The sequence below is a fragment of the Dipodomys spectabilis genome, unplaced genomic scaffold (assembly GCF_019054845.1).
Source record: "Dipodomys spectabilis isolate Male_0828 unplaced genomic scaffold, ASM1905484v1 ptg000081l, whole genome shotgun sequence".
NCBI lineage: Eukaryota > Metazoa > Chordata > Mammalia > Rodentia > Heteromyidae > Dipodomys > Dipodomys spectabilis.
The window spans coordinates 21,423,953-21,449,430 of NW_024870758.1; the positions used below are offsets into that span (position 1 = coordinate 21,423,953).

The 25,478-nt window shown below is 37.3% G+C and overlaps 1 protein-coding gene across 3 annotated transcripts in view; it reads left to right on the top strand.

Moving 5' to 3' along the window:
- The window catches only part of Gpd2 (glycerol-3-phosphate dehydrogenase 2), a 156,202-nt gene that overhangs the window by 65,904 nt on the left and 64,820 nt on the right, over nt 1-25,478 (top strand). For all 3 annotated transcript variants that reach the window (XM_042683534.1, XM_042683536.1, XM_042683535.1), the window contains 4 exons: nt 3,734-3,905; nt 20,475-20,599; nt 22,060-22,157; nt 23,099-23,262. In XM_042683534.1, coding sequence (XP_042539468.1) covers nt 3,734-3,905; nt 20,475-20,599; nt 22,060-22,157; nt 23,099-23,262 — 559 coding nt within the window. The remainder of the gene's footprint in view (nt 1-3,733; nt 3,906-20,474; nt 20,600-22,059; nt 22,158-23,098; nt 23,263-25,478) is intronic.

A 25,478-nucleotide genomic window follows, 5' to 3' on the forward strand; every position in this document is an offset into this window, starting at 1 on the left:
AAATGTTTACTTCAACTGCAGTGTGGAAAATAATTTACAAGGCACAGTAAATGTGTGAAAACCTCTGGGAAGATGTCACATGAGCAGGAGGAGAGAGAATACACCTTGGTTTGAAATGTAGCAGTTGAAGACGAAGAAATGGCTTAGATGTGAGAATTTTTCAGAGTAGAATTGGGAGGATTCATTGATCAGATATAGGATTTAAAAGAATACAAGCTGTCAAGGTTGTTTCTAAATTTCTGTTACGGCAACTACATGAATAATGGCACTCTTCTGAAATGAGGAACACTGACAGAGGAAAAAAAAGTATTTGGGGAAATAGCAGAAAACTTTGAGATGCACACAGACATGCAAATGGAGGTGCAAGTTATACAGTTTATAAAGGTCTCAGAATGAGAAGTTACTGTGCACAAGAAGTTACTATGTATAAAGAATTATGATGCTATGGGAACAGGATCAAGTGAAGATGAGAGAGAGGAGAGGAAGGGAGAAGAGGGGTGAAGAAAGAGGAATGAAGGAAGGGAAAGGGAGAGGACAGTAGAGGACAGGAGAGTTCAGTTCTTAGTCAACTGTAAAGTATGAATGGAACCTACTTAAAGATGCTTTGCTGATTAATGTTGGTCAGCTGAGTGACATCCAGTGTGTGTGTGTGTGTGTGTGTGTGTGTGTGTGTGTGTGTGTGTGTGTGTGTGTGTGTGTGTGTGTGTATGTGTGCGTACATGAACATGCACATGCACACACATGTGTTTGAGAGAGAGAGTGGTGTGGATAATGGTGGTGATTGTAGGGGTGGGAGTTTACATGTGGAAATACAGTTTACAGTGAGTTGAGAAGAAATGAAGGCAATAAAAGGCTTGTGGATCTCTCAAGAATTTTTAGGATGGCTGTTAGAAACATGAAAGAAATGCTTTTTAAATTGTTAGGTAAGACAGGTTAGGGCCTGCTGGGGAGAAAGTTGAGGCAGGAGAAGTCAGAAGAAACCGAGAAGCCAACGCAGATGAGCAATGCTCATCAGATCCAGTCTACTTCTGTAGGAGAAACACAAATAGTTCAGTTGATTCTGCATAGTCAGAGCAGAACAGGGAGTTTTTTAATATTACCAGGTTCTAATGAACTATATCATAACATGGTCTTTAAACTTATTTTTCAAGTATTTCTCAAAAACTTACCAAGCAGAAAATGTCAGCAATTCTGTTGATGTGTGAAAATGCTCTGGCGGTTTAGTCACTTGTCAGTCCATGTCCAAATCCTATCCATCTGTCATGGCGCAGTTGAAACCTCAAATGAAAGGCTCCCCCTCCCTCAGCAGAGCGGTCATAGCCTGGTGTTGCTTTTTTCTCTATTTTGGCATTTGTTCTTTCTATAAACTTGTTATATATATATGTGTGTGTATTCTGTGTGTCTCTGTGTGTGTGTGTGTGTGTGTGTGCATGCACAAATGTATTTTTTCTTATTTTTTCCTTCTCATTAGATGAAAAAAAGAAAAAGACCATAACTAAAAGTTATTTGTTCTCCATAGTTGTAGTAGTAGTATATTTATTTAGTTATCTTAAAAGCATCTAAAGGTAAGCATGAGGAAGTAGTTATTAGTAGTAGTTATTAGTAATTAGGAGGAATTATATGCAGAACAACAAGATTTTTATGGCTTGGCATCTGAATTGAGCTTGGAAAATTATAGCACTTGATTATAACCTTTGTTTTTATGATACTTTGTAAAATATGTTTTGAATGTTCCTTGCTATATAATACTAAGGTGTCAAAAACCTTTTTTTTTTTCTTTGAGACAGTGCCTAGTTATGTACCCCAGACTAACCTCCTATTCACAATCTTCCTGCCTTAAAGCTTCCTAGTGCTGAAATAACAAAGTCACCACCAGCAGTACCAGTAGTTCTCAGATGTTGGGTAGCTTGCCAATGGATTTAATGTCATCATTCCAGTTAGACTGAGTGCAAACCAGAGGTGCAGTAATGGAAACATCCAGGGGTTTTTATCCTTGTTTGAAAAGTGGATAAACCAAGATTCAAAGAGATGTTACGTAATTTAAAAAATTATGTATTTTTATTGTAAAGGTGATATACAGAGAGGCTATAGTTATGTAAGAAATGTAAAGAGTACATTTCTTTTCGGATGATGTTATCCTTTTCCTCCCTCTCTCCCAGTTTTTCCTTCCTGTCTCCACCCACAGGTTTTATAGTTCATTTTCAACATAGTGTCTAGTGGGTATCACTCCTGAATTTGTTCTTACTTGACAACACTAGTTAACAGGAGTGAAAATCTCCATTCTGGGACCCTCTCAGTATAACCCACAGTTTTTATTCTGCGTGTTTCGATGGCTTCTAGATGCATTTTCTTCGAAATCTAGTTGGCTTGATAATCGAATAAAAAGGGGGTAGTTGGATTTTTTTTTGTTGTTGTTGGTCGTGGGGCCTGAACTCTGGACCTGGGCACTGTCCCTCGGCTCTTCAGCTCAAGGCTAGCGCTTTACTACTCGAGCCACAGCACCACTTCCGGCTTTTTCTGCTTATGTGGTGCTGAGGAATCCAACCAGGGCCTCATGCATGCAAGGCAAGCACTCTACCACTGAGCCACCCTCCCAGCCCAGGATTTTTTTTTTAACTGAATAAAAATGTAACTAATCCTGAATATTTCAAATACTCTGTAAGAACTAGGATCACCCTTTCATGAAGAAGCTTCCTCACTGGTACAGGGCTCTGTCGCCACAGCAGCAGAAACACTACCACCATTATGGATTCATGTCTTTGAAAAATTTAGTTTCATCTGAACATATCTGATTCTCTGTGTTTGTGAGCAGAGGTGTCTGTGTATGTGTGTGCACTGGGGTTTTAGCTCAGTGCCTGGGCTCTGTCCCTTAGTTTCTTGCTTAAGCTTGGCATACTACCATAGCTTCACTTCTGGTTTTTTGGTGGTTAATTGGAGATAAGAGTCTGATAGACTTTCCTGCCCAGGTTGTCTTCAAACCATGATCCTCAGACCTCAGCCTGCTGAGTAGTTAGATTGTAGGCATGAGCAACTGACACTTGGTCATAGCTGATTCTTTAAACTGGATAGGTACTTCTATTAGATAGATTCTTTTATTTTGTCTTTTTGAGACAGAGTCTTGACTAAGTTGTCCTGGCTAGCCTTGAACTCATGATCCTCTTGCCTCAGCCTTCTTAGTCTGAGATTACAGATACATACCACCACTTGTGTCTAACAGATTCTTTTTAATTGCCCTGATTGAAACTTGTAGACTATTATTGCGAGAACAATTGAGGAAGGAAGCACACATGTTTTTAGGAAATTGCATGAAGACAAAGTGCTTTTTGTTTACTTTCATGGAATGTTACCACTTTTCAACAATGTCTGAATGAACTGCTGCTCTCAAGAAAAATATTTCCTACTGTTACCTTATATGTTTTAGATGAAGTATTTGGGAATTGCCAAATAGTTGAATATTAAAGCCCAAACAAGCAGTTGCATTATTACTGCATCTAAAACCAAATGTTGTGCAGATAAACAGCTGTGGCTGATGATTGCAATTATGCCAGCATAAGTACCACCTAAAACTCCAGTGGTTTTTCAGCAGTATTCCCGAAACTCCATGCAGACTTGGACTATGGCTGTTTCTTATCTTCAGTGCAAATTTCTTTCTTTCTTTTTTTAGGTATACTGTAAATTTTCTTAACTTGCAATTTCCAGGTGAGTGACTAAAACTGGTTTGCTTTGACATCAGGTGAACCTAGCCTATGTGGAAGCAGCAGAATATGTAACGGAACTTGTTAACAGAGAGCCTCCCTCCAGAGAAGCTCAGCTTCTGACTTTGAAGAACACATCCGAATTTGACATCCTGGTTATCGGAGGGGGAGCAACCGGAAGTGGATGTGCACTAGATGCTGTCACTAGAGGTAAGTGCTGACGTTTCCCCTCCCTGGTAAACCAATGTAAACAAAACACAGTGTGTGCTCTACACTTTGGAAGTCATGTTTCTGCTGGTGTTTCCCAAGTTTTTTTTTTTTTTCCTTTGTGAAAAAGAAAAAAAAACAAAAACAACAACAACTATACAATTAAAAAAAAATAGAATTTCTGGCTGGGTGATGGTGGTTCATGCCTGTAATCCTAGCTACTCAGGAGGCTGAGATCTGCGGATCTAAGCCAGCCGGAGCAGGAAAGTCCATGAGACTTAGCTCCAGTTAACCACCAGAAAACCAGAAGTGATCCTGTGGCTCAAGTGGTAGAATGCTAGCCTTGAGCAGAAGAACTCAGGGACAGCGCCCAGATCCAGAGTTCAAGCCCCACAACCAACCAAAAAAAAATAATCTCTGTCAATAATTTTATGACTAAATCGACTCAAGTTGCAGGGATAATGCATTTAGTTCTGTCTCAGCCACCCTGTCTAGACAGAATGAATCGGAGTGCTTTTATGTTTGATAGTTTATAAAGTTATCTGAATCCTTTGCTTGTGGAATTAGTATAGAATTTGGAGTCAAGAAAATATAGGTCTATATTCTGACAGCTTCATTTAATTATACGTGTGGGTATTTGGGAAAATCACTTAATTTCTCTGAGTTCTTCTTATGCTTCAAATTGGAAATCGTGAGTGGTACATGGGCAAATAACAGACATTTAGAATAGTTGTTTTCACACAAAGTAGTGTCCCAATCCATTATAGATGTCATTATAGATGCTGCTTTAGTGAAGGAGAAATACTTTTAGAATCAGTTGTCCTGAAGAAATAGCATTTTGTGATATCTTCAAATACGTTGAATTGGACTCTCTCTTGCTGCAAGGATTTTGAACTGAATTATTTTAGTTTCTATATAAAGTGTTTATGACAGTTTCATACTCAGTGCTAATAGTGTGTAACAAAGATGGTTCTTCTCAGACTGATTGAGTTACTGTCACTGCCGCCTAGATTTTTGTTGGCTTAGATATTAGGTACAATTTATTCTTATGGAAATAAGATGTATTTAATGAGACCCAGGAACATACAAACAAAAAGTTCCCTAGATTATTATGGTTTCCCAGAACCCATATTTGGGTGAGGTATGTGTATATGTGTGTGTGTGTGTGTGTGTGTGTGTGTGTGTGTGTGTGTGTGTGTGTGTGTGTGTATGTGTGTGTGTGAAAGTGTGTGTCTACTTGTGTGTCCTAGGACTTGAACACAGGGCTTGGGCGCTGTCCCATACATACATACATACATACATACATACATACATATATATAAATTTTTTAATTTTTCAATTTTTTGTTCAAAGCTAGCTCTCTACTACTTGAGCCATAGTGCTACTTCCACCTTTTTTTTGGTGGTTATTTAGAAGTAAGAGTGGTTATTAGAAATAAAAGTTTCATGTCTCATGAACTTTCCTGCCAGGGCTAGCTTCATCAGATCTCAGCCTCCTAAGTAGCTAGAATTACAGTCATGAGCCACTAGCACCTGGCCATACTTAGGTTTTGGTCCACTTAAGCTTCATAAATTAAGTCCTCTCCACCCCTCTTTTTTTGGTTAGCTCCAAATAATGATGTTAAAAATATAGACACTGGAATATATTTTAGTGTCAGTTTTCCTAAAATTTATTGTCTCCAGTGATGGAATATAATTTGAGTTAGATTATTCTTGACCATGCTAAAGAAAATGAGAACAGTTAGGATCAGCACAAGATAATTTGAACTCAACTTTTACTCCCAGTGACCTGGGCAGGAAAATAGATAAAAAGATACAATTCATATATGATGTGAAGTCTTTGGGACTACTCCTGCAACACATTAAGATTTACTTGGTGACAGTTTTCTGTATTAAATAGAATCATTCCTCAGTAGGATTTGAGAGCTATATTACTCGTATCTCCAGTTATTTTTATGCTGTTATATTCAAACATTGTCTTCTCTTTATCTCTATTCTGCAAATACTGAATGCCTACTGCATGTATGACAATCAATATACTCAGTACTTTAAGAGAATAGTACAAAGACATTTGGTAGTGTCCTTTAACTTTAGGGTGCCCATAATTTTGTAGAGACCAAATTATACTATAAAGAGATATACCTTTTAAAAAGTTCACGGACATCGTAAATATGTAAATACACCTGTTTACACATTTATAAACACATCATTATAGATGCTTTTTTTTTTTTTTTTTTTGTTTTTTTGGTCCTGGGGCTTGAACTCAGGGCCTGGGTGCTGTCTCTGAGCCTCTTTGTGCTCAAGGCTTGTACCCGACCAATTGAGCCACAGTGCCACTTCCAGCTTTTATTCGAGGGGACTTTTTTTTCTGCCTGGCTTTGAACTGCAGTTCTCAGATTTCAGCCTACTGAGTAGCTAGGATGACAGGCATGAGCCACTAGTGCCTGTCTCATTATAGATATGTTTTATAGTGAAAGTAGGCACATTTACCAAGCATTGTCAGGAATGGCAAGTTGCTGGTTGGTAAAGGTACTTTTTTGGTTTTTTTTTCACTACACGGGATTGAACCCAAGGCAAATATTCTACCTGAGCTATGATCTAAACCCTTTTATTTGTATTTTGGCTTTGACGTATAGTGTCTTATTAACTTTTGAGCTGGCATTGTACTGAGCCTTCTGCCTTTGCCTCCTGAGTAGCTGAGATTATAAAGACAGAGAAAATTGAGTCATATTAGAGTCCAAAACTGAAAATTCACTGGATATCAATGAGAAAATGAGAAAATGAAGAAAGACTGAGTAGAAGCAGAGGAAATTGTTTGAAGGTAGACCTAGAGCTGGATGAGGGTGTTAGCAAAGCTAAGAGTAGTCAGCAAAGCAGAGTTTGCTGTGAGGATGGGTTGAACAGAGTGTGCTAAGGGCAAAGCCATCATCAACTACTTCTTATGCCCCCTTTCCTTTTGCTAAATTTCCTCTATATTTGTGCACTTTCAATATTTATTTTATATATTATATAAATAACATATAAATTCTACATATATTTTAAAACATAGACAAGATCATCATATTGTAGTTACTCTTTTGCCCGGTTTCTTCTAAATGATAAAATATCAAATCAGTCTTTACGTTTGTACAGTGTTTATTCTTTTTAAAATCTTATTTTACTGTAAAGATGCTGTACACAGAGGTCACAGTAAAGTAATGAGTACATTTCTTGTCAAGCATTGTTACCCCTTCCTTTGTTTTTCTCCTATTATCCCTTTCCTCCCCCATCTCTCCTATTCCTCCCCCAATCCCAAGTTGCAACGTTCATTTCCTACATATACAGTGTTTATTCACGTTCATTTCCGACATATACAGTGTTTATTCTTGTTAGTCTTTCTCTTTCTTTCAGTGGTGGTACTGGAGTTTTAACTCAAGGCCTTGTACTCACTTGTCAGGAGCTTGTACTCACTGCAGCCATACCTTAGTCCTGTATACACCAATAGTGTGTAATGAAGACAGTTTTTTTAAATGTATTTTTTAAAATATTCATGCTTGGATTAAGTGCAGAGTTTCATGTCTGCTACCAGCAATCTATATTTTCCCTGCTTGTTTTATTTTTATTTTATTTTATTTTTTTTCTGTTCAAAACAATACGTTTATGAGTTAAGTATTGAGCTAGCTCTGAGAATAAAAAGACTAACAAAATGTGGCCTTACCAGTAAAGGGCTTACAGTTTATTGATATTTGTTTAACATTTAGGCTGTGAACAGAGGGGGGGGAGGAGGAGGGGGAGGACGAGGAGGGGGAGGAGGAGGGGGAGGGGGAGGGGGAGGGGGAGGGGGAGGAGGAGGTGATGATGATTTTGATCAGTTCCCAGAGTCTGAATATTGATTTGGTTTTTAACTTTTTTTGGGATGATACTGGAGTTTGAATTCAGAGTCTGATATTTGGCAGACACTCTCTGGTTCTGTTGTTCACTCATTAGTTTTAGGATAGAATCTCGCTTCCCTCATGGGACATACGCTCTGAGCCTTCTTGTTTTAGTCTTTCCCCTCTTGCTGGGATTATAGGTAATGCCTGTGTAGTCCAGCTTTTTTTTTTTTTTTTTTTCTAGTTAAAGGCATCTTTTATTGCACACACATGTGAATACACAAATTAAAATATTTTTCCTGGCAGTTTTTCATCCAGCTCTTTTAATGGATGGAATCTCATGGACTTTCCTGCCTGGAGTGGCCTGATACTATAATTCTCCCATTTTAAGCCTCCCAAATGCCTGAGCCAATGTGCCTGGTAGATTTTTAATTCTTATAATTAATAACAGATAGTAGTTATGTACTCTTAATATCTCTACGTATATTGATGGCCATCTTAAAATAACATCTTACTTTTATTTGTGCAGAATTGTGATTTACAAAAGGCCTGTACAAACCTCACTTTGCAATCTTTTCATAGAGCTGGCTTTTGGGGGATAGTGTTGTTTGTAATTGAAAAGTGTAAGGAGATGCTGAAGGTAATCTATAGTTATCCTTTTACTACAACTTCTGATCATATCAGTAGCCCTTTGAAGTGTGAAATAATCGTGGGCATTTGGTTAATGAATTGTACATTGTTGCTGTTCATTCATGGAATTTGCTCTTTTATCATATTTGATGCTTCACTTAACAACAAATTTTGCTTTCTTTGTATTTGATATGTTTTTACCAAATTATTCCTGATTGTATCCATTAATCTTTACTCACATTTGACAAAAATAAATTACTGTGATCTTTTAAAGTTACTAGTAATAATTAGATTTTTTTCAGGACGTCAAAATTTTCGGGAGGAACCACTAGATGGTAAAGGGCTTGTATAAAAATGTTTGTTTAAGCTTTCTGATAAAACACTGTGCCCAAATATAATTTTAGTAATGGATAAAAAAAGGACTGCAGAGGCAGGAAAGAAAGCCATGGAGTCTTCACAATGGACATTTATTTGTATATTCATCATCCACATTGTTTTAGGAATCTACTTCATTGTTGGTTTAAAAATTCAGTTTATAGCAGGACACCAGTGGCTCACACCTGTAATCTTTTTTTTATTATTATTGTGAAAATACCGTATAGAGGGGTTAAAATTACATGGGCAAGATAATGAGTACATTTCTTATCAAGCATTGTTGCCTCTTCCTTTGTTTCCCCTTCCCATCCCTTCCCATCCCCCTCACTACCCCCTACCCAATCCTCCCATCCTCCCCCCACCAAAGTTGTAAAGTTCGTTTTTCGACATAACGACTTGTTCATCTCATTGTTGGACTTGTACATCTCATTGTTGCAATGGGTCCACCTGTATCCCTATTTAAAATACTTGTTTTTTCCCTTCCCCTCCACAAATTATACCAACATCAAACACAGTTTGATGAAAATGAAAGCAGGGATTATACATAGGGGACATACAAAGCAACAAAGAAATAATCTTATAAATATGTTAGAAACAATCGCGTGAAAGAATAAAACATTTGAATACTTATCTTGGGGTTCATTTCCCTAACATTGACTTATCTGAACTTTTCTGCTTGACTTAGATATATACTAGTTATTGCAAATAAGGGAAACCATGAGACCTATGTTTCTTTGGGTCTGGCTTACTTCACTTAATATAATTTTTTTCCCAAATCTTTCCATTTCCTAACAGATGGGGCAATGCCATTCTTTCTGATGGAGGCATAGAATTCCATTGTGTATATATACCACATTTTCTTTTTTTAAATTTTACTTTTATTTTCAAGGTAATGTATAGAAGGGTTACAGTTACATAGTAAAGAGTATACATTGGTCCATACAATTCTTTAGATTTTCTTTTGTACGTTTTTCATTCTTTTTTTCTTTTCTTTCTTCTTTTTCTTTTTTCCTCTTCTGCTAGTCCTGGGACTTGAACTCTTATACCACATTTTCTTGATCCATTCATCTACTGAGGGGCATCTGGGTTGGTTCCATATCTTAGCTATGGTAAAAAATGCTGCAATAAATATATAGTGCTGGTAGCTTTAGTGTGGTCTTGTTTGTGATCATTTGGGTAAATTCCCAAAAGTGGGATTGCTGGGTCATAGGGGAGCTCTATGTAGAGTCTTTTGAGGAACCTCCGTACTGCTTTCTAAAGTGGTTGAATAAGTTTATACTCCCACCAACAATGCAGTAGGGTTCCCTTCTGTCCACATCCCCTCCAGCATCTGTTATTATTAGAGTTCTTGATTATAGCCATTCTAACTCAATGTTGTTTTGATTTGCATTTCTTTTATGGCTAGGGAGGTTGAGCATTTCTTCATGTGTCTATTGGCCATCCTTCTTTCTTCTTCAGAGAAGTTTCTCTTTAAGTCTTGAGCCCACTTATTTATTTGGCAGTTGTTTCTTTGAGGATTTTGTTGTTGGGGGATTTAATTTTTTGAGTTCCAGTTATATTTTAGATGTGAGATCCTTGTCTGTTGTATGGCTAGTGAAGATCTTCTCCCAATCTGTGGGCTTTCTATTGATCTTGCTAGCTATGTCCTTTGCCATGCAGAAGCTCACACTAGTAATCTTAACTACTCAGGCGGCTGAGATCTGAGGTTTGTGGTTTGTAGCCAGCTGGTTCAGGAAAGTTCATGAAACTCTTGTCTCCAAATTAACTACCAAAAAAAGCTGCAAGTGGTGTGCTAGCTTTGAAGGGGGGAAACAAAAAGATCAGAGGCAGCACCCAGACCCTGTGTTCAAGCCCATGGACTAGGGGAAAAATCCAATTTATAAAACTTATAAAAACAAACGTATTGTTTCAGTTCCAATTTCAGAAAAGACTGTCTCTAGTTGGAGGAAAAGCATCCCTTGTAGTTACTTAAGTTCTCTAAAAATGCATTTGTGCCTCCCTTCTCAAATCTTATCATGATTCTTCAGGCCTAAGGCAGTATATAACATCAGGATCTAGGACACAAACTGTGGAAATAGAGTGAACTAAGGCCACATCTTGGCTTTACTGTTTGTGTCCAGGACCTTCTGTAAGTTTCCTAACTTTACAGAGGGCCTTGTATTGTTCGGGATAAACAGATCATGATAACAACATTCTTCTCCTTAAGTCAAAGCTTGGTAAATGGAGGAGGAGGAGGTGTGTGCCTGGCAGGAAGTGCTGAGCAAGGAGACACTTGAGAGCAGTGGTTTCTATCCACCATATCTGCTCATCCCTTATCCTTGAGCAGTGAAAAAGTACCATTGGAGGAGGTGAGATGGCCAAAAGTTCCTACAGCTATTACAGTAGATTACATGCCCCCTTAAAAATAATCTGGAAGCCGGGCGCTGGTGGCTCACGCCTGTAATCCTAGCTACTCAGGAGGCTGAGATCTGAGGATCGCGGTTCAAAGCCAGCCCGGGCAGGAGAGACCGTGAGACTCCTATCTCCAATAAACCACCAGAAAACCGGAAGTGGCGCCATAGCTCAAGAGGTAGAGCGCTCGCCTTGAGCTGAAGAGCTGAGGGACAGCGCCCGGGCCCAGAGTTCAAGTCCCACGACCGACAAAAAAAAAAAAATAATAATCTGGAGACTTAACATAATTTCAACCAATATAATGCCTTTTCTTTGGCAGGGACTGAATGAGGGAAGGACTTGAGAAATTGTACTAAATTTTATCTGGAGAAATAAATCTGTGAGATTTAATAGCTTAATATTGAAAAAGAATATTGATAAGGACAGTAACAATATTAACAGATATTATAAAGCTACTAGGAAAGTAGTTTGGCAAAGGAATAGGGAGACAAGTGATACAGAAATAAGTCTAGAAACGAATGTAAATAAGCAGAGGGAACAGTTGAGCCAGCATTTCAAATCTGTCATTATTAGCACATTGATAAATAGCATTAGAGTATTCACATATGTGTATGTACTATTTTTATCACATCCTATGTGAATTAAGACCTAACAAGGAAATACTATAAAATGATCAGAAGAATGTGTATGTGAATTTTTTTCTTAAAAAAGTGAAGAGGAAATTATTTTTTGTTTTTATTTTTTAAAGCATGACCCAACCATACTGGAGAAGCTTTTTCTTGAATTTCATTTCATAAGATGAAAGTACACCTGTGGCAAGAATGTAATAAAGACAAATCTTGTAAGATTTGGAAAATATTCACACTGTGTCAAACAGATGGGGCTTGCTTTAGGGGTTTTCAACTTTTTGGAATTCTTTTACTTTATAATTCAACAATTTGTAGGTGGATTGAATTATTTACTTTCATTCTTATTCCTAATAGATTGTATATTCTAATAGACAATTTAATCCACTTATATTAATTTTGATTCCATAGGCAGTCATTTTGCATATTTTGCCTTTTTATTTTCTTTCCTCCCTTTCTGTCCATCATGTTAGCTTAGTTTTATATCTTGCTCTGTCCCCATTCCTTTAGCTTTATAGATACATTTGCTGCTACCCTGAAGTCCCACTAGGGACTCTTTCTGGAACCAAACTGAAGCTGTGCTGATCTTGTGGACTGTGCAGAACATGGCTGAGTTAACTGTTAAGTGTCTTGGCTCTGTTGCTAGTGTTCAGGCCATATATGTCTTTCTGCATCCTGGCCACATGTGACCCAGCAGATTGCCATAGGCTCCAGAGAGTGGTCAGAAATAGCTCATCAGCCACTTGTGCCAAGGCAGTCTCAGCAATCCAGGCACTCACTGGCTCCCTTACCTTTTCTTGCAATGCATGGTTTCATGTGCTTCTAGACTCTGATTCCTCCATGATAGAAGTAGTTGTCTTCAATGCTCTACTCTGCTGCATTTCTAGTCCACGGACCTTTTATCTTGGTTTTTGAGTCAACCTTGTCTTTTAAAATAATCTTGTCTAACATTAGAGAAGAGTCTAGCAGTTCAGTGCTGGTATTTAGAATTTTCCTTTATAGTTTTTTTTTTAAAGCAAAAACTAGGAGACTGGCTTAGTAAATTAGGGTATCTCTGGCGATTGAAATGACTGGATGCTAGTGGCTCCTGCCTGTGATCCTTGCTATTCTGGGAGGCTGAGACCAGCCTGGGCAGAAAGTTTGCAAGACTACATCTCCAATTAACCAGGAAAGGAAAAGAAGTAGACCTGTAATGAATATGGCCAAGAAATACTATAACTTGAAAAATCAGTTGTCAAGAGTGAATATTATTATTACTATTACTGTTACTAGTGACAGTACTAAAGCTTGAATTTAAGGCCTCACTCTCTTTTTTTGCTCAAGGCTGACACTGTATCCTTTGGGTTATATGTACAATTCCTAATTTTACATGTTTTTTTTTTGAGCACAGAAAATATGTAGATTGTGTACTTTCATAAGCATTGAAAAATTATTTTATTGGGTATGACACATTTAAAATAATTAACCTTGGTTCTTTCTGGATTCTGTAACTAGGAAGCCAGCAATACATTATGTTCATTCATCTCCTTTTCTTCTATATTGTTTGGATTTTCTTCCTGTTTTTGAACAATGACTCTTTTTATAAAATCAAAGTACAAAGACAAAGCAACTCCAGCAAACCTCTTTTGTCCCCCTCTGTTATTACAATGTTATAACTTACTGTTTTCTTGACTATCTAATTACATGTGTGTTTAAGGACATGAAGTGTAATAATAATAAAGTCTAACTTAACATCTCCATTAGTAGTTTATATAAAACACAGAAGTGACTACTAAAATAACCAACATCCGGTCCTTTACACATCTATAAAATACTAACATTCACTGTCAGAAAATACCAGGCCAAGTATAGGATCCTGATCATGAGGATTAACAAGCCAATATTACTTTGCAGCTTTACTTGGGTGTTATTTTATGGAGAAATTGATCCTTCAGCCCTTAGGTTAGTTCCTTTTCTTATTAATGGCAGTGGCTGCCTGAAATCCAAAGTTAAGTACACAAAGCTACTATAAAGAAAGATTATCTCACCTTTGTTTAAATGATGTCAGCTTTTCCTCCTGGAGCCTGTGGATTTAGTACGTAAGCAATGGTGCAAATGTACAAAATGTCTTAAATTTTCTGTGTGTTTAAAATTTTCTATGTTGTTGCCTTGCTGCCTCTGGTAGTTGTTTCATAGTGATTATTCTTGCATTTCTACTTAGCAATACCATTATAATGATACTTTGTAAATTTTATCATAATGCAGTAACTAAACATGCAGTGAGCTTAAATGGAAATACAACCTCACAGTGCAATATGTAAGAGTGGAAAAAGAAAATAAGCCAAATGTTCAAAAATAAGGAGCGGAATAAATAAATCACTGTAAACATTTAATGTAATACAATCCATGCTTTAAACATGAAATTACAGAAAAATATTTATTGATTTGGAAAAGTATTTACAACAGTGTTAAATGAAATAAAAAACCTTTAAATATACCATATGATCCTATTTTTGTAAAAATGTACATATGTGATTATATACATGCATAGAAAATGTGAACATTTAAACATCCAAATGTCAACTCTGGTTATCTCTGAGTGGTGTAATTACAGGAGAGCTTTATTTCGTTCTCTTTGCTTCTCTGCATTTATTATATTGAGCATGTTTTTCTGCATAATAAGATAATCAGTAAAAGGTATTAAAATATACTTCTGTTCTATTCCATATTGTGAAAGTTAAATGTCTTACCATTTCTCCCCTTAGATTGTAATTATCCCTCTACATCTACCCAACTGTTTTGGTCCATGAATTGGTTTAGTGGGAAGTAGCTAGACAGTCTTACTCAGGCCAGAAAAGAAAAAGCTATGTGTTCAAACGCCTCTCCTTATCTGGAAGATAGGATTTAAGCTTGCTAAAAGATGGAATGAAGATGAGTGAAAGTTGAAAGTTGACCTTATTTCTACAACCATGAGAGTAGAGAGAGAGAGAGAGAGAGATTGATTTATCAAATAATCTTGAACTTGTTTAATGAATTACCAAATGCAGACAGGCCAGTCCTTCCCTGCCTAGAATAAGTTTGGAGATCACTTTTCTGCTGTGAAAGATGATCTTTCTGCCCTCCTCAAATCTGTTGCCATGAGTAGTTGCTTGAATATTTGAAACATCATCATCATCATCATCATCATCATCATCATCATCATCATCATCATCATCACTATTAGTTTGGTTATTTTGGTGCTATGACTCACAAATTTAAAATTAGAAGTAATTTTTTTTGGCAGTACTGGGGTTTGAACTCAGGATTGTATACTTGTTAGCACTTAGATGCATTATTTTTGATGTTTTTCAAAATTAATTGTTCTACCTAAAAACGCAAAACATGAGCCTTGAATTTCACTTGAAAATACTCTTTAGTAAGTCTGAGAGGGTAAAACAGGTCTTTGGTCACCACTTCATCTTATACTTAGTCTAGATAACTAAGCTTTTAATTTCAGATTGGAAAATTTTGAGTTCTGAAATAGTAAGTGAAACTTAAAAAAATTACATACACAAGAGTATTAAAAGGCTTTTAATTTTTTATTGTTTTCAGTTAAGGCATAAAGTTAGGCGAAACAGATATAACTTTTAGTTCTGTGTTGGTTTCTGTCTTCCTGTGTTCATCATTACTAACTAGTAACAACAGAAATTCAGAACATTGGACAGACTATCAGTTGAAAAATTTTGAGTAGTTTCTTTTTCTAGAGTATCTTTTTTGTGGTTTAAAAAGATTACATAGTATTCAGTATATCAATTTAGTTATAGTTTTTCCATCTAATTATTTATCTAATATTCTTTGAGTTAGTAGACATTAATAATGCAAGAGGATTTCATTGTGATGATACCAAGGCATGTATACAGTATGCTTTCAACACGTTCACCTCCTTCTTTATATTTCCTTTCTTTCATACCTTCTCATTTTCAAAGTTTTCTGGGTTTCATGATGCTGTTTTCATATGTATGTATATATGTATACATATATAATTATTATTGTAACTTGTAATTATTGTCATCATTGCTTTACGTCTCTATATCTATATCAATACCTATCTTTATCTATATCTAGTATCTTCTATCTATCTATCTAGTAGCTATCTCTTCTGTATATCTTCATTTGTTCATCTGTTCATTGGTTGTTGGGCTCCGGAGTTTCTTGGTTTTGCTGTGGAAGGGGTAGTCTTACCTGAGATGTCCTGGTAGTAGCTGGATGATTAATACTAGAAATAATGGGACAAAACAACATCATGCAAGAAGCTCAATTTGACTGAACAACCCTTAATTTTTGCTGTTATTCATTAGGGTTTTTTTCCACATATATTCATGTGAGTAGTTATGTTCTCTTTATCCTTTTAGATTTTTTCCTATCTCAATAGTTTAAAAAAATGCTCAATACTGGAAAATAGCAGTTTTGAGAGCTTGAAAGAGTGTTCTCTCACTGAAAAATCCTGAAATATGCTCCTGAGATGACTTGTGAATTCCTAGAAGTAGTTCTCTGTCTCACACTGAGTCAGTTTGGTAAAGAAGGTGAAAAAAAAATAGTATACCCTAACACACTGCTCATGAAATTCTCTCTTCTTGTCACTTTCCAATATTATCTAGCTTCATGAGGCTTATTTGTCTTTACCCTAGTCAGGCTTTGTGGCCCGGGTCTCCTGGCTGTCTCCAGAAGCCAGCCCCCTGTGCCCTACCCTGTAAGCTAGAGAAATCTCTGAGAACACTAATAAGATTTCTTAGCCTAGCTCATTGTCATGGTTTCCCTGACAGATACTATAATAGGTATTCTTAAAACAATGTCAGAATGGAAAAGGCTAAAGTTTTGCTCCTTTTCCAAAAACTTTATTAGATACATGCTGCCCCCCAGAATGGATACCATGTAACTGGATACGGTATCATGACCCCATATCATTAATGCTAAATTTCTTTTTTATAATGAATCATTTTTTTTTCAAAAAACAGATCCAATATCCATACCAGGTTCTCAAGCATTTTCATTTCAAGGAGTTCCAGAAATATGAACTATGGCCCATAGGCCAGTATCCATGTATCCTAGTGTTGGTGAAAAGCCTTTGATTTGGTTTGTCATTTCCTCCCACTTGGATCACCTTCAGATTGAATCTCATCCCTCCACCTTTTATCTTTCCCTTTGCCTTTTCACTGAGACAGGGTCACATGTAGGGTTTCTATGTAGCTTAGATTGGCCTTCAAATTGCATTCCATTCTCATCTTCCCTAGTGATGGAATTAGAGGCCTGTACCACTACACCTACTTACCTCCTTTTTCTAAGCAGGTCTTTGCCAGTATAACTCCCTTCATCTGGTCCTCTCTACTTTAAACCCTGCTCTGTAGACTTAGCCTTTCTGAAGGTCTCATTCCAACTTGCAATGTGAGTGCAGTTATTCCCTACACAGAGATTTTTGTCTCCAATAAACCACCTCTAAACATAATGGCTTAACATTGCTTATTTTTGAAGGGTCATGAATCTAGGACCCAGGGCTTTGTGTCTCCTACAGGCTTCAGCACTTCCTCATGACTCACAAAGTGTTAGCAGGATACACTTCCTCCCAGGTGTTGGGCAATGGTCTTGCTTCCCCTTGACCTGGTGTCCAGGGGACTCTCTTAATTTCTACTTGTCTTATGACAACTTACTTCACAAGAGGAAAAGAAGAGGGATGGAGGAGGGGGGGAGGCGGAGATTTAAGAGAGATGGACAGATATTTAGAGAAAATTCCAAGCTTTTATAACTCAATCTTGGAAGTAATAAGCCCTTGTTCTTCCCATGTTCTGCCGTTCAGAAAAAAGACCCTGGATCCCGCCCATATTCAAAGGCGATCGGTCACACATAAAGGGGGGAAAATGAGGATTGCTGAGGACTAAGAAATCTGTATACCCCAGCCTGTAGGACACTTGTGGTCAGACCTAGGAGAGGAAGTCACAGTTGGATAGGATACTGCTTGTACTCTCCTCACTTTACAGACTTTCCTGGTTTGGGCCTCTTGGTGCTATGATGGTTATTCCAGGGTTTAAAGAGAGATACATTTTAAATAATCCAGCTCCTAAATGTCATTTGAAAGTCAACTCCTTCTTTTGATCTTCAACTGAAGAAAAAGTGGTCTATTTTGGTGCTGAAAGAACTTGGTTGGACTTCTAAGTAAAGGCGGTACAGCTGACCGAGAAAGTGCATTTTTTTTTTTTTTAAATCCTAAGGCAGGGTCTTGCTCTATAGCACAGGCTAACCTCAAACTCAGGATCCTCTTGCTTCGGTATCTCAAGTGCTAGAACTATAGTCCTGTACCACCAGGCCTTTGACACAAAGCATCCTTAAGAGGTTTCTCAATGTAATTCAGACTCTGCAATTTGGGGTTCATGGATTAAATTCAACGTGTAACCTGGAGTGAGAGGATAACATTCTGTCTTCAAATGTGGCTCCCATTAAAGGCTGTTGCATTTTGTGTACTTGGAGTTTGAGCTGGGCATTTCTTGACAGCCTTTTTATGCTTAAATCATATCTAGCACCAGTATTATAGCACTCAATATTCTTTAAAATAAGTATGTGCTACTGTACCGTCTTTCTCTGTGTTTTTAGTGCACCAGACAGTACATTTACTGATATTGCTAGTGTTTTAATAGTTGAAATGTTGCAGAACTGTCTCTGAGGTACGTGCTCAAAAGCAGTGTCTATACTTTCTGTGCCTATAATTTATGTGTTATTTTACTAGTTAGGGCATTGGGGTGTGTGTGTGTGTGTGCGTGCGTGCATGTGAGCATGTATGTGCACTCACACGTGTGTGTGGCAGTACTGGAAATCAAGACCTTTTGCATCTAGGGAGGCACTTTCCATAAAGGTGGTATATTTGCCATGCCTCTAGTCCCTTTTTGCCTTGAGATATAGGATCTTGGCTCTAAGACTGGTATTACAGACTGTGCTTCTTCAGGAGCCAGGATAATAGGCATGGGCATTCTGCCCAGCCATTGGTGGAGATGAAGTATGGTGGACTTTTATGCTTTGGATGGCCTCAAACTCTAATCCTCTGACCTCTACCTCCCAAGTTACTAGGACTACAGGCTTGAGTTTACTGTATTGTTAGATTTAGTGGGATTTTAAACTTGAATCAAAATTCTCTACTTTTGTCTAACTAATTTCCAAATATTTTTTCCCTATTAAGTCAAAGGAATCGCCCTAATTTTGTTCATACATTCAGTGTGATCTTTTAAAGCTACCTTTGGTATTAGATGTAATAAATAGCTCTGAGTGGAATGTATATACAGGTTCCTCTGACTTTTGTGGTTTCAAACTGCTCTAGGTGCATATTCTTATTGTCATTGGATTCTATACCATTTTCTTACCCCTTAAAATGTGTTAGCCACTGGAAATACCTCCTAATTCATGTTGATGCCTTGTCTGCATCTCTTAGTGTTTAATACTTGTAGTCCTGCAGTCTTCATCAGTCCAAATGAGGCTCCAAAAGAAAGCAAGGCAAAGCAAAGCAAAGCAGATCCCCCCCGCCCCAAGAAATTTATAGAAACATTCAAATAAAGGGGATGGGATGACTTCTAGAATCAACAGCTTTATCTTACCAAGAATGTTTTCTTCTTTACTCGTGGCATTGTGTTCATTTGTCCAGGTTTGTATTTCCAAACTTGTCACGTTCAAAAGTTTTAAATTGGACTGTAATTGTCTCCATAGTTAAAGTTATTCTCTCTCTCTCTCTCTTTTGTTGGCCATGGGGCCCTAGGCACTGTCTCTGAGCTCTTATTCTCAAGACCAGCACTCTACCACTTTGAGCCATAACTCCACTTCCAGTTTTTGAATGGCTAATTGGAGATAAGAGCTTCATGGGGACTTTGCTGCCCTGGCTGGCTTCTCCCCTTTTATCTTTCTGTGATATCTTGAATATTTTCTCCCATTCTATTACCACTGTAACACCACATTTCCAAGTAGAAGACCACACTCAGAAGAGGGTCTTTATTTTTGTTTTTGTTGTTGTTGATGATGATGCTGGTACTAGGACTCGAACTCAGGACCTTGTGTTCTTATGTTCTGCTTTCTTGTTCACACCTCTACCACTTGAGTCATACCTCCAGTCTGGCATTTTGTTGGTTATTTTGGGAAGTCTCATGGGCTTTTCTCCTCTGGCAGGCTTGGAACTGTGATCCTTGCAGGTTTTAGTCTCCTGAATAGCCAGGATTACAAGTGTGAGCCACTTGTGCCCAGCTAGGGTTTTCTCTAAATTTATTGAGAGTCCATTGGAGTAGACTAAAAATGAGGACCTAAAAAGTGGAGAGTGATATTGAACATGCATTCCAGAAGGTTTTATAAGAATACCCAGTGACCTCTGCATGGGCAAAATGGATGCCAGGCTCTCCTTTGACAGCGCCCCCTCCCCCCCCCCCCAAAAAAAATGTACCAGTGTATGTTACTGCCATGAGTTTTTTACTGTAATGTTTTCTAGTTGTGATTCATTCACAGTTTAATATGCTTCTAGTTCTGGCTTGACTTTCCCCCCCAGGAATTGCCTAAAATCTCTTCATTATAATATAGACGGTGTACTGCAGTTTGAATACAAATTTATCCATGTTCAGACTAATTTTTCTTGTGATTGTCTCTACCCTGGAGAAGAGCCTTTAATGAATTACATACAAATTGTGTAATTTAAGAAGTTAATTTGGTTTTCTGGTTACACAGGACTAAAAACAGCCCTTGTAGAAAGAGATGATTTCTCATCAGGGACCAGCAGCAGAAGCACTAAATTGATCCACGGTGGTGTGAGATATCTTCAGAAGGCCATCATGAACTTGGATATGGAGCAGGTAATTGTGTATGCTGGTTGTTAAACAAAAATTGCGACTATGCTTTTTTCTACCCAATTAAATCAGGCACACTCTCTCTTTCTTTTTAATGGCTTTTAACATTTCTTCCTGTTGGAAATACCTATTTAGTGTATGCGGCTGGAATATCTTTCAGGAGAAGAGTGTCAGCCTTTTCCTATAGTATTATGTTTATGGGTAATCAGGGCCTGTTTCTGCACAGCTGTGTCGGAGTAGCAGATTTACAAAGTCACTTTTGGATTTGTTGCCTTTTAACAATTGTGACTGAGTTTTTGCCTATGGCCACCAAATTGCTCCTCTGCAAGCAGTTTGAAGGGAGCTGTGCTGTAATGTAAGGGGTGTGCCAAAAGGATCTTCTTAACTGCAGTCTACTCAAAATCATACTGCACCCACAATCATACACTCATGTTGTTCCTGACATATTTTGAGGAAAAAGATGATCTGAGTCATGCTTTGCCCGGGTCACTCTTTATTGTGTCCAGTCTGCCACGATTTGAAAACTGCCAAGCAATGTGGAAAATGACATTTCCCAGAGGGGTAAAAAAAAAAAAAAATCAGCCGCACTTCTTACCAGGTTTTTGAACATGAAAAGCATAGCAGCACTGACTTGGCATTGTCAGGTTTTGATTCTGTCCTCCCTTTTCTCCTGACAAGTCAGTTTTGAATCTGTCCCCTTTCTTATGTATCTCCTCAGATCATGATGGATTGGACACACACACACACACACACACACACACACACACACACACACACACACACACACACACACACACACACACACACACACACACACACACACACACACACACACACACACACACCTAAAAAACCAGCATCAGCAGAGGACTAGAGGACTTCAACTTAGCCAGCTCAAGATGTGTTCTGCTTTGTTTATTCAGTATCTATGAGCCTTGGTCATCTCCTTTGTAAAATTAGAATTATCATAACAATTTCAGCCCTTTAGAGAGGCATAATAAAAACCACAGGAGTTAAGACCAAAGCTTGCTTATAATCTGTAAACTACTGGGCAAAGCTCATCTTTGCTGGGTTTAGTGGAAGCAAGTGGGGAACTTTTAGCCTGAATTTGAACAATCTGTTATTTCTTACCTGGAGGAATTATTAAGGGGAGCTGAGAAAGGAGGATAATATAGAGAGTGCAAGATAAATGGTGACAATAATCTTGTAACTCAAGTCAGGGAAATATCTTACACCTGGGAACTCTGACAGCATGTTTTTCTCCTATGCAAATACAGTTAAGGTTTCTAAAAAATCTTTTGAGGTTGACAGCATGATGTATTATTAGAAATTTGATTAGGAGGGAGCTCTCCTCGCTCACAGGTAGAAGGTTTCTGTGTATCAATCAGATGGCAGGGTGTCTATTGCCATTTGAAAATATTATGATCTGTTACTGCCAAACTAATTTTCTCTGTTTTGATTTTCAGTATAGGATGGTAAAAGAAGCCCTTCATGAGCGTGCCAACCTGCTAGAAATTGCTCCTCATTTATCAGCCCCATTGCCTATAATGCTTCCAGTTTACAAGTAAGCCTTTGCTATCACCTTTATGGATACACTTTGCTTCTGTGAGGTCAATAGAACACCACCGTTTTAATGGAAATACTCCCTCAATGTGTATTTCTTAATGTGATTTTAATTGGTCCTAATCTTTAATCCTGTTCAAATATTTTCTTTGCTATATTTAAAAGTGTGAATTTTCTTGAATACCTTCTATAGACTTATATCTAAGGACCAGCCCTTGAAGACAGAGATGGTGGCATTTGGAATTAGTAGCATTTGTAATGAATAATCTGACGGAATCATGTGCAAAATATGAAATGTAAAAACTCTGCACCTTACCCCCACTCGTTCCCCTCCCCGATTTCTCTCACTATAAAATCTGAACAAACTCAAAACCTGAACTTACTGTGCCAAAATTAACCTAAACCAACATTTTCTAGGTAACATCAAATTACAAATTTAAAATCCCAGTTTTCTTAGGATTGTTAAAGCTATACAAAAGGTTTCCTTAAATTGAAGGCACAAGTATAGTCATATGAAAAAGTGGATTATTATTGTTTCCAGTGCTTGAAAAGCAGACTTTATAGTTTTTGTCCAGAGACTGCTTAGGGATTCTTGAATCAGTGATTCCAGACTCTGGGTGCTCTTTGCAAGTTATCCAGGCCTCCATTCCAAACTAGCTCCATCCGTCTTGCCATGTGAAGTCCAGATACCAATGTCTATTTTTAATGTTTTCCTCAAGTATTCTAATATACAGCCAGGATGAGAGTCTTACGTGAGACTCATTCAAACTTCAGATACATTTACTTATACTGCAGCCAAATCAGTTTTGCAGGCATCCTGCTTTGTTTGGAGTCCATTTCTAGGTACGCTTTGTTTTAATTAAGTGAAGTTTCTTATAACATAAGACAACCTTCTATAGTATTGTACTCTTTCTAAAATAATCTTTCCTATTTATGTTGTAGATGGTGGCAGTTACCTTACTACTGGGTAGGAATCAAGATGTATGATCTGGTGGCAGGAAGCAATTGCCTGAAAAGCAGTTACGTTCTCAGCAAATCGAAAGCCCTTGAGCATTTCCCTATGCTTCAGAAGGACAAACTAGTAGGAGCAATCGTCTATTATGACGGTAGGTGATGCTTTATTTTCTACTATACATACGCACGCACACACACACACACACACACACACATATTACTATTCCCTTAGAACACTGTAACCCTTATAGTTCAGTTTAGTGAGATAGTTTTAAGTTATCTTAATGCTAACCTTATACAACATGAAATGTACATGTATACATACAGACTCACTGTTTTTTCCAGTACTGGCTGAAAAGCTAACCATAATGTTTAGCTGCTAATCCTGTTTGGTTCCTATCTTCCTTTTCTTTTAATTTTTTTCCCACTAGTGTCTTATGGTTGGTTTGGTCCATTTCTCATCATTATGAATTTAGAACCCACCCTCATACTATTTAATTTGTTATATATTTGCTGGTGAATACTTGTCTTATGAATATATTATAATGGTAAAAGCAGCTGAAGACATGTTAGGTTTCTCTAGATGAAACCTCTTATTTCAAGGGGTTATAAACATAGGGAAAAATGCCCTTTGGGCTGAAATTGACATGTTTGTATTTTCCGTAGGACTCATTCTTGAACATGTAATTTATGTGATGAAGGTAGATGAATATTGCATCTGTTAAACTAAACCCTCAGGTTTTATTATTTATTTTTATTACTGTTAGATGTGTTCGGACAGTGTCATTACCTAGTGTCCATTTGCCATACTTTTAATGTTTATTCTTGTGTGTGTGTGTGCTTGTATAAGATATAATTTATACACTTTTATTTGAAGGAATTAAAGATATATCTCCAGATGGAGTGCAAAACAATACAGGGAAATTTTACTGGTTGTATCTTAAAGAGTGTATGAACCTGGAAATGGGTATATGGGACTGTAAATGGATATTTAAAAGGAAATATTTGGACACAGGTAAGTGTGTGTATTCAAAAGTTCTTAGAAATTTTGTGACACAAGGAGAACTTATACTACACATCACAGTGACCTTTCCATTATGTGGTTTTATATTTGGTATGAGATATGTAAACTCTTCTAAGAGTTTAATGAAAAAAATGTTTTTGGTTCTCATTGTTTTAGAGAGCTTGATTCTTATGCTTCATAGCTTGGGATGTCCATTAGGCTACCCTTACCTTTTCCTCAATTTTTTGTTTTTGTTACTTTTCTGAATAAGTTCATATGTCTGGCAGGCTTTCATATATAAATGCAAAATGTATACGTGCAGAGAGGGTAATAGGGACCAAACTCAAGAAAATGTCCCAGGAGCAACAATATTAGAAAAAATGTTAAGAATCTTAGACAAACATTAAGAGCTGGAAAATTAACAGTCTGTAGGGCCTTTCAGCATCCAAGCTCCACAGGAGGGCTACTTAACTATTTTTTTGGTGCCCTTGATTGAGCCTACATGTTAAAGGACAACATTCACTGTGAATTTGCTTTTTCTGCACAGTCCCTTAATGTTAATCCATTGTAGTTTATTGGGTGATTATAGTGAAGAGGTTTTTGGTCCAGGAGGAGTAAGAAAGCATTCTGTACCAGCATCCTGCCCATCTGGACATGAAAATGCTTGTGGCTTTTGCCTCATATACTTCAGATTATCCATTCTCCTCACATAAGCACTCTCAAATTTTTACTCACTTAATATATCATGAGATATGTTGGGTACTAGCTAATTTTATTTATCAGCTTATGTGTATCTGAATTGCCTAATAAGGAATGTTAGTGGGTTCCTCACAAATTGTATATGAATTTGTGACTATCTTGTGTTAATTTGCCATTATTACAAATTGTAGATTCTTAGGAATTGTACATGGCAAAACCAAGGGAATCATCCTATATCATGCAGTGCAGAGGGAATATTAACCTACTAGAATTAGAGAAAGGAGACTTTGTTTACTCTGTAATTGATTTGTTTTTAGAACCCAACTACAGCCATTTTTATTTATACAATATAAAACTCTTCAAAAGATGCATTCCTTTATTCCACCAATGGTTAAAAAAACTTTATGAAACAGAAATAGAAAGCGTACATTTTACTTCCATTTAAGGTTCATTAAAAGTTCACGAGCCTATTATACAAATGAATGTAGTAGTAATGTGAAGGAGGCTGTTTTTGATTTCCACTGGCAATGCCATTCTATCCGCAGAACAAATTTTACTTAAATTAGTGAAAGTGTGAAAAATTAAATTTTAAAAATGAAACAGTAACAAAAATAATACTGTAGGAAATATCTCCATTAGAAAACAGATGAACAAATTCTGACTCCA